Below are 10,084 nucleotides of genomic sequence, written 5' to 3'. Positions count from 1 at the left end.
TGCCAGACTATCATGCATACCCTCTGAGCCCCACAGGCCAAAAGAGCTCCGCAGCTGTCCACAAGAAGGTGGTCACAATTTCATGCTTATCAGCTCACTTTAGAGCCCAAAGCACAGCATTTCCCTTTATAGCAGCTCAGTTTAACACAAGAGACTGCTGGAATAAGATAGCTTTTTGATCTGCAAAGCAGAGCTGTAACTTACATCTTGTTCTGTTTTTCCTTCTTATTGCCAGCGTTGTCAGGAGTCTCTTGATTCATTACTGTGGCAATGGAAACACTGAGGCAGCACCACGGGTGCGTGTGGAAGATACAGCATTACTGACCCGCTCTTCCAGGACACTGCGGGTGTCCCAGGAGATTACACTGGTGCTTACATAGCTGCTGGGCAGCTCTAGGTCCACAGAACAGGCCCCGGAGTAATTTAAGCGGGAGGGAGTGAAGAGAACAGAGCACAAGGGAACAGGTTTGGTGGGAAAGCAAACAGAAAGTTACACAACCTGATTTTTGAAGCAATCTAGAATAACCCACATGCAAGTAGGTCTCAGCCAGTGCCCGTGACCCCATACATACCGTCACAGCTTGAAGGAGCTGCGGAAGTGCAAAGTTGCCTCTGAACACTTCCTCCCTTCGTTGGGAGCCGGAACCCTGCAGCCTCCCATCCCTGCTGCTGGAAATGACAGCACAACAATGAGACCCGGGGTCACACACAGCCTGTAACAAAGCCAGCTACGTACCATGGCCAAGCGCTGGAAATCCAGTGGGAACCTGTGTCAGATACTTGCACTAACCTCAACCCTAACCCACACGATTCGCTTGCAGCACACACTTAAAACTAAATCCCACAACACAGACTGGTGGCAAAAAAAAAACTCTCACAGCAACTTGTCCCTGGAGGAGGACTTGGCGGCAGCAGGAGCACGGTGCGGGCCCAGCACACAGCCCAGGTGCAAATGGCTGGCGGTGCTGCAGCTCTGCTGGACACATGGGTCCTCCCAAAGGAGCTGAGGAAAAGCTCTTGTAGATACTTTGCTTGGTCCCGTTCCTTGAAATCTATTCGAGACAGTGAACAAACACGGAAACATTTCCAGGAAATGTGTTTCTTTATTTAAATAAAAATGAGTGCCAGTAGAAACAATAAACTTTAAATACGTGAGACAATTATATACAACTCAATATCAGGAATTATATACATCAGGTTTTTACAGATACAAATACATTTATAATGAAGTAGAAGGATGAAGGAGGAAGCAATGGAAAATGTGACAACTCACGCATGTCAGTCTCGTTTGGAAAGTTTCAGGATTCAAGTGATTCCAGGCAAAGTGCCAAACTGAATTTGGCTTCTTTCAAACTTAAAACAACCCCTTTTGGAGTAAAACTACCAAAAAGCTTTATATGGTCTGATCCAAAGTTCATCGAAGTCAATGGAAAAACTCCCGCTGCCTTCAGACTGAACTGGAGCAGGACCCCTTGCAGCACAACGCAGCCGTTGTTTTGCTGCCTGGGACACCTCTGGGCTGCAGCACCTCCGCTCCAGCCCTGCACGCTGCTCTGCTCCAGACAACAGCAGCCTCCCCAGCCCGGCTCCTTCCCGCTGTTCTGCACTCCTATTTTTCAAGCTGTCCCTCAAACTCTAATGCCAGTGGATATATCGCAGAGCTATTTTAACATGGGAAATATGTGGAGATGTTTTGCAAGCATTTTGCTGTGCAATGCTGAAGTCTCAGGCTCTCTAGCCCTCATGCTTCAGAACTATTCTAGCCATTGTAATAAGTTACTATAAAATACAAGGTATGATTGAAATAATCATACACTGCCACAACATCAACATTACTCCTTTTAACAGTGCAATGATTTAGTAATTCAGTTCATGAGCATTAGAAAAACCACGGTACAATTAAATTAGAGGGGGGCTGTTCATGGTGGTTTTAAAAAATAGTTACTAATGCCTAATGCATGTGTTACATGCGAGCTGGAAAAAAAAATAAAGACGTAATGCAACATTTATCTACACTGGTTTAAATAGAGCAGAATGACTGGATTATGTAGTGATGTAAATGGATACAGTTTTACTGACCTCAAATGGAGAATATGACTCCAGCAGAGAAGCACAACTTCTTGTGCCTGTTACCTGAAGTCAGTAGGGCTCTGCTGGTGACTTCCATGAGGCCAGGATCTCACCTTTGCTAGGTGAAATTCATTCTAAGTTCCACCCATTTTCAAGAGGCGTAACAGAGCAGCATTTGTTCAAGCCTTCCTAGATCTTGCACCTTGTAAGAAAGATTTTTCAGGTGCTTTTTTAACTTACGGATGTTTGGTTTTAGTAATCAAATATACATGTCATTGGAGAATACAAAAGCAAAACCCAAGACAACTTTTCCTACTGTTAGTCCAGCCAAAAGCTGGATTGCAGCACCAGTTGGCACACCTGACCCAGCCAGCACAGGTACAACTTCAGCAAAGACAAATGTAGCAATGTGGATCTGAACCCATCTGTACAAACCTTCTGGAAATATAGGGCCTCCCCTTGCTTTTTGTTTCCATCTTTCATTCTGTCTGTGCCTAAGGTCAGTCTCCAGCCATGCTGCAATCTCCCTCCAACACCATCATCCACAAAGGTTTGGCCTTTGAGGTCTCACTGAGCAAATCTGCTGTTGGCTGTAGTTTGTTATAAGAAAAACACAGTGGAAGTACTTCTAGTCTATCACAGCTTTGTGTGAATGAGCATCACCCATCAGCTTTAACAGCCAGGTTTTTGTGCTATCTGCAGGATCCTGCAACACGCAGAGACATACCAGTAACAGTTACCTCATTAGAAAATATATATATATATATATTCTCCTTGTTCTTAGCTCTTATGGTGAGAAATTATAATGGTAAAAATAAAATGAAGCATCCCAATTATGTGCAAGTTAAGTGTTGGAGCTTGGTACCACCACTTCCTTGTATTGCCAGTTCTCAGGAATGTCGTGGGCCCCAGGGCACAGATGCTGGTGGAAAGTTCACAGGCAAGCAGGAAGGTAGAACCACAAGTCGTCAGTGGGAGCTCCACTTGTGCTCTGGCTGCACCCAGGGGAGCCCGGCAGGTGCTAGGAGTTCTTGTGGATGTTCTCCACAGAGCCCTCACTGCTCTCGTTGAGGAGCTTTTCTGACACTTCCCCCAGCTCAGCGTCCAGCACCTCCTCCTGGATGGTGAAGTGCACATCTGGGGAGGAGGATTCTGAGCTGACGCTGCTGCCTTCCATCGAGCAGATGGCACAGGATAGGGATGGCACCATGCTCTCCTGCAGCATGTTCAGCATCATGGGGATCTGGACAGACTTCAGCCCTGATATGGTTGGTAGAGGCTTCACAGCTTCCCCCCATTCTCTCTCCTCATCTTTGTAGAGCAGAAGCAAATTGGATGTCTTCTCTTTCCTTTTTGATTTCATGTAGCCAAACATGATCCCTATCAGGAAGATCCCATAGAAAGACATGACAATCAGGATGTAAAAATACTCATTGCTGTTATTCTTCTCCGTGCTGCGGGACTCAGTGTTCAGCATGGCTTGGGTGATGTTTGCATGGTCCATCTTCAGCATGGAAACAGTACGACCACAGCTAAAGCCTGGGGGAGAATTGGTGTGGAAACAAAGATTAAACATCAGATCAAAGATTTAAAGAAACATCTAAAGGGATATATCCCCAAGCTATTCTTTATTACTTGTAATTGGAAGCTCTCAGGACACATTTGATTGAAGCTCGCTGTCTGCCATGCCTCTGCAATAATACTGTAGCTGAATGTACTGTTACCCAGATACAGAGAACATTAGAGGAAATGATACTTAATATTAAATCACAGTGAGTGATATTCTGAAGTACAGAACCCCCAAGCCACATAAGTAAAGAAAGAAAACTACATAGAAATATGCTGCTAGACACTTAAATTTAGATTTGCGCTATTCGACCACATTTCCAAAAAGGGGAAAAACTTCTAAGGAAAAAATCAAAAAGCAACTTACGTCGGTATGCAAATAATTCTTCCCTGTGCAAAGCTCAAGAGACCTTTCCTCTCCCAAACGCCGGGTGCTCTGAAAACTTTCCTCTGCTGCAGTTGGAATAAATAGCCCTCAAGAAATGTTTCATCACGTGTTTTAGAGGCACAGTTTATAATAGTTTTGTGTTGGAGTCAAAGATGAACTTGAAGGATTGCAGTTCAACCCACTGAACTCTTAACAGCTGTGAAAAGAAAAAGATTTGGGAACTCAGATTTTACTCTTTCCTCCCCAGCTCAGCAGTGGCTCCTTCACCACTGGATCTGCTCCCTTTCACTGCCACCCCAATGGCTACATTTGAACTGCTACCCTGGGAGCTGCTCTGCAGTGTGACAAAGCAGCAAGACATTATCCTGTGCTTGTCACCTAATATGGAAAATATTCATTTGGGTTTTATAATGGGTTCTGTTAACTACGTGCTGCTACGCAAACAGTATTCTCTGAAGGGATGGGGGAGGAAATGCTATTTTTTTTGCCCAGTACTGGTGACAGAGCCTCACAAAGTGTGTACAGATCAAAGTGGAGACTGAGCTCCTGTCCTGATAGCACATTGTGCAGGGCTGTGGAGAATGGGGCTCTGGGTCAGGGGTGAATTTTGGATGGAGGGCTCCCACTGCTATCACACTTCAGGCATCAAAGCAGCAACGATGGGACTTGGTTTCTGCCAAGATCGATGGAAAGATGCAGCCCCCTCCAGAGGGCAACTTGGAGCTCAGGTTGGCACTTCCCTTCTCCCTGCATACAAAGCCGTACATTCTGCATGCTATTTGTGCTTGTACTGACCAGCACCACTGAGTTAACACGGACTGCAGTGCGATGGAGGCTAACCCCTCTGGGCAGAGGGCTCTGAGTCACACACACACTGCAGGCGCTGCAGCTGGTGCTGGGCTGAGCGGGATGCCCTGCACTCCCCAGAGCGTGAGGATGTGCTGAGTTCCCAGTCATGGGCTCAGTGGCACACGAGGCTCTGAGACCCCCTACAACACGTAAGCAACAGTATAGGCCATGGGAAGAAGGAGGCCCTGCTTGCACCTTGGGGATTTCACTTCCTTATCCCTTGCCATCCCCATTCTTCACACACAAAACCCAATTAGTCAGGCCCCACATATGTGATGTGAATGTCACCCCTTCTGCAAAGCTTCAAGGATGTTTATGTAACAGGACACTCCACTTCCAGAAAACAGTTGACTGGCGCTGGACTTTCCCAATGGTAGGTCTGGTTTATTGGGCTGTTCTGTTTTTTTTTTCTTTACCGTGCAGTCACTCATGGATTCTTTGCATAGATGGCAACTTTTTTTTTCAAAACTGTCCTCACAGCCCCTCTGAGGTAAAGGCAGATAGGATTAAGCTCTCTTCACATGCAGGAAAAGGCAAGAGAGATCAGTTAAGCAACATTTAAATGAAGTTAAGAGTTCAAGAGAAGGCAGAACTCTGTTGAAACCAGCATTTTCCATTGTTTCTCTGTACTTCACAGAGAAATGAAAAAAAAAAAATTACATTAGCCAGATTCCCTTCTCTGCCCCTTAAAATACAGGATCCACCCTTTATGATGTTGGCTTTATCTCCCTGCACATTCCCATGTGATAGCTCAGGAGCTGTTGATGTTGGACTAACGTCTGCTGGGATTTCATCTGACAAAGTCTGTCTGCAGCACCAGCTTGCCAAGTCTGGATTCTTCCCCCCCGTTTCCAACAAATTACTGAACAGGCAGCAAGAACATACAAACTGGTAGGCTGAGGCTCACCCCAAAGCAAGTCTCTGAACTTTCTGGCTAACTTTGGGAATTTTTATTTCACATCTTTCTCAGCTCCATGAGACAGATACTTTCCCAAACAACATGTTGGCCATTTACTCCCTTACTCTGCTCCAGAAATTTGGAATTTGAAGAATTAAAGACAACGCATCAGATTTTACCAACAGCCTATTACACAAGACATTCACAAAACTGAGAAAACACCCAGGACAGGTGGGACAATGAAATTTCTTTCAGTACTAGGAGAAACACCTTTTCTGTGCCCATAACACCCCTGCAGGCCACCTCTGAAGCCACTTCACACAGAGAACAAGAGGGCTAGCGCCTGTTTCAATGCTGGTGTTACATACAAGCCATCACCCACCTGAATGTGAGTAGCAGTATGACTTGCCAAGGCACCAACACCCCAGAGCTCTCAGAGCAGAGCAGGAGGCCAACTTGTTCTTCTGTATCCCATGTTTGCTCCAAGGCCCAGATTCTTCATGCAGGTGAAGCTCTACACAAGAAGAAATGTACCACTCAACAGCAGTACTTGTCAGGTACATCTATACATCTATGCAGTCTCCTGAAGTCCAGCAGAAATATTTAATTGCTTAATTACACAGAGTTATTACTGAGAACTCTTTGCAACTATATTTACTTTGGCTAGCTGATAATAACAACTGTTGTCCATCTGTTAGCCCAAGATACTGAAAAGCATTTCAGTTCTAAAAAGACCTAGAAGGAATCCACCAGCTTTCTTATATAGACAAGAAAGGAGGGATAGGAAGACACTGGGGAATAATCATCTGAAAAACATATGTCACTTGTATACTGGTGCTCTGTCAGCTTTCTCAATCTGTATTTTTCAGAAAATACATTTCTTTATCTTTAAAAAGTAAAAGGAAAAAAAAGAGACCTAAAGTTGAAAATGGAGGCCTTTTAACTCTGCATTTCTAAATGACTGATTAAGTTACACATTGCACAATGTAAAACTATTGATCATGGGAAATTAAACTTGCTTAATTTATTTTTTTTTTAGTTTACTATCTATGTCTTGTTGGAGGTTTTCCTTCCTCCTTTTAGATCAAATTTACTTTTTTCCAAAGCTCACAGAATTTCCCCCAAAATTTCTCTTTCAGATTTCTCTTATGCTTTCAGCAGTTGCTTCTCATGCATTCCTCTTCACCATTTTTTAATCACTCCCCACCCAAGCTATAATATTCAAGAATAAGCCTTGTGGCCTTTGCTCCCACCTTCCAGATTTACCCTTTGGAAACCATTTGGACTAGTAAAGCAGAGAAACAGTTGGGCACTCCAGTAATGAAAAGGTCACACAACATTGTTGCCGATGCCAGATTATTTTTCTCAAGGTCTCTGGCTCCTAGAGAGTCTTCTGTGGCAGCAAACTCCGTCACCAAAGGACGCAGAAGTTGAAGCTCAAGGCATCCCATGGGGGAGGAATTCTTCACAACATGGCTTAAGGGACAGCATAATATGAATCTTTTCTCCAAATAAAAATTTGAGAATGGACAGAAAGTGGAACAAAGACAGAACCCATTATCAAGACAACTTGAAATGTCCTTAGAGACTCAGATGACTCTCCGCAGACTACCATGGAAAATAGAAGCCTAACCCTTCATTACCGTCATAATCCATGGTCTGATGCTGCATTTATCTTGCTTTTTCCACTTACTGAGTTAATAAGACTAAAGATACAAGATACAACCATTAGAGAGCTCGTTCCTACGGGAAGCAGAGCCCATTTGGTAAGTCAACGGTATGACTCTAAAGAGTTTTTGGGCATGTGCAATCTTGGAAATAATCATCTGGAGTTCAACAGCATGGAAAGAAAATAGGGAAGGGAAAAGAGGAAGGACAGATGGACTGTTTTTTTTCCTCCCGCATGTGGACTTTTATTGGAAGTAATGGCATGGCATCTGCTTCTTTCAAGTTCCATGCAACTCAGACTCAATTTTCTGTGAAGCTTATGAGTGTTTTGGAATAAAAGAACTAGTTCAAAAACAGCTAGTTGTATTCTCTTTCTGAGAGAAGGACATAGCAGCCTGACACAAGCCACGTGTGTCCTCAGTAACAAGCTTCCACACCTCAATTTACCCACTTGCAAAATGGATTCAATAATACATACAAATTGTATGTGTTGTGAGGGTACAGCATTGTAATGCATTTGCTGATGACTACCTGAGAAGGTAATAACTGCTGTGTGTGTAAGCATAACAGCAATACCACACGGTTGGCCTGGCATCTGAGCAGTTCTTACACGGCGCTAGGTTCAGTGTCATTCTCCATCACTCTTCCTCGTTTCTCATGTTACAGAAATAGATGACACTTTGATATACTTCATGCAAGTAATTTATAGAAGGTGGCAATTTCTTAGTGTAATCAGCAATACACTGAGTTACCAGTAGGATTCCAAATGGAAACTTAAGGCTGAGTAACCTGGGTCTGTTCAGTCTGGGGAAAAGATGATTGAGAGGGCATCCAATTGATGTTTATACATGTCTGAAGGGAGATGGGAGGCAAATGTATGAGGCAGTTTTGCAGGCATTCCCTGCACCCAGAGCAGCAGCAACTCTCATTTTTTTTAACAATAACATTAAATACAGCTTCCAAGAAGAACCTCTCAGCCAATGTTGCAACCCTTGCATGGCAAGGGATAACCCAAACATCACATCTGAAGTTTTGCAATTGCCCTCCAAGCACACAACAGAGACCTCTAGGGCAAATTGGTTTCTGATCCTGAAAGATCACAAGCAGCAGAAAAATGCTGTCTGGAATAACAGCTTACACTAAGGTTAGCATTTACTATAAGGCATCAGCAGTAGGAGCTGCACAGTTTGGAGACAGACATTTTTCAACCCATAGACTTAACTCAGCTACGAGTGACCAGAAACAGAGTGAAGATGGATAACTCTTCATGATAGCAATAATAAGAAATTATATAGGAATTTTCAGTGGCTGATACAAGATTCTGAGTCTAAAGTCATCATATTCTCAGTTCTCTTTTTTGTAGCTTGCACATTTTGCAAGTTATTTTATCAGTATATTTCTAAACAATGAAAGAAATACACACCACCTGCTACCTTACATTTTTCCTTTGATGCAGCACAGAAGAAGTAGGTATGTATGACTTCAAAATATACTTCTAAACACCATGAAGAACAGAAGCTTTCTTTGTCCAGAGTCTCAAATGCCAGATTCAATTGCACTGTATGTGACTAACTGTGTTTGGGATTTAAAAAAGTTACAGACTACCAAATTTTGGACACCATTAAAAATAAATCAAACTCCTCTACATTTGATGAACAGTTGTTTGAAGAAATTCATTGACAATACGAATACATTCACCCTCTCTCTGAACTGCCCCTGACCCCGGCCGGCTCAAAACTAGCACCTTTATATACACTGAAGCCTTCAAAAAAAATCAAATTGTACATGAACAAATATCTTGAGGTTTTTTTTTGTTTGGTTGGTTGTTTTAAGTTCTTTTCAGGTAGCATGAAGATTCCAAAATTTCTTTTGCTCATTTCAAGATTCTCCATGAGGAATTCAGCATGTCCCATTAGTTGAGAAGCATAAGAAATAAAGGAGAAAGAAATACTGAAAGCGTTCAAGTTCTTGGCTTGAGCTGCCACCTGACTACAGACAGACCAGAAATTAAAGGAACTTGGGAAGAGCTGAGATGCTTGCGCAATATAGAGGGAAAGGTTTCAGAGACACTGACAAACATCTCACCATCCAGCTGAAGTTCACGTAGGAACACATGCATTCTTTCATGCCAGAGAGAGAGACATTCTTTAAGTAGCATTCATTTCAGCTGGGATTTGCACACAGCAGTTCCCACTGCTCCCTGCCATTCCCCATCACTTTGGGTTGGGCTTTTCCCAAAGTCATGCACAGAAACTGAGAAGACACGAGAGTGAGATGCTCTTACTAAAACATAACATTTCATTTCAATTTTCAGATATCAAGAATGGTAAGGAGCCCATTGTGGAGACAAATAAGCCCTGCCTCGGATACATGCCTTGAACTCCCACTGAATGCAGCAGGACTTGCTGAGCGTGACCAACTTCTAACACGGAGCAAGGCAGCAGACCAGTCTCCCACGTGGGCTCTGTCTTGATTTCAATCTGGAGATTAAAGTTCCTGCCAGTATATAAGAGAGATTACATATCAATCTCCATTAGCACTGCTCTTCAGAGCAGGTTTGAATGCAGCACGGTCAAAACGGGAGGGATAGCACACATGCACCTCAAAAGCAATTTTGCTCCTTTAGAAGCTCAGAGCTGCACACA

At 43.4% G+C, this 10,084-nt stretch overlaps 1 protein-coding gene across 1 annotated transcript; it reads right to left on the bottom strand.

The window, feature by feature from the left end:
* Positions 1-2,950: 2,950 nt before the first annotated feature.
* Positions 2,951-4,141, bottom strand: KCNE4 (potassium voltage-gated channel subfamily E regulatory subunit 4). Its single transcript, XM_003209054.5, has 2 exons — positions 4,004-4,141; positions 2,951-3,609 (listed from the first exon to the last, which is right to left on the bottom strand). Exon 2 carries the CDS (start codon positions 3,581-3,583, stop codon positions 3,092-3,094), a length of 492 nt encoding a protein of 163 aa, XP_003209102.1. The 5' UTR covers positions 3,584-3,609; positions 4,004-4,141; the 3' UTR covers positions 2,951-3,091.
* Positions 4,142-10,084: the final 5,943 nt, after the last annotated feature.

The sequence above is a fragment of the Meleagris gallopavo genome, chromosome 11 (genome assembly GCF_905368555.1).
Source record: "Meleagris gallopavo chromosome 11, MGAL_WU_HG_1.1, whole genome shotgun sequence".
Lineage (NCBI taxonomy): Eukaryota > Metazoa > Chordata > Aves > Galliformes > Phasianidae > Meleagris > Meleagris gallopavo.
The sequence above is the reverse complement of the archived record's forward strand: the minus strand, read 5'-3'. Positions and strand labels throughout refer to the sequence as shown.

What these genes read in the sequence shown, in the direction of transcription:
- KCNE4 (XM_003209054.5), bottom strand. Translation starts at nt 3,583, where the DNA reads ATGCTGAAGATGGACCATGCAAACATCACCCAAGCCATGCTGAACACT.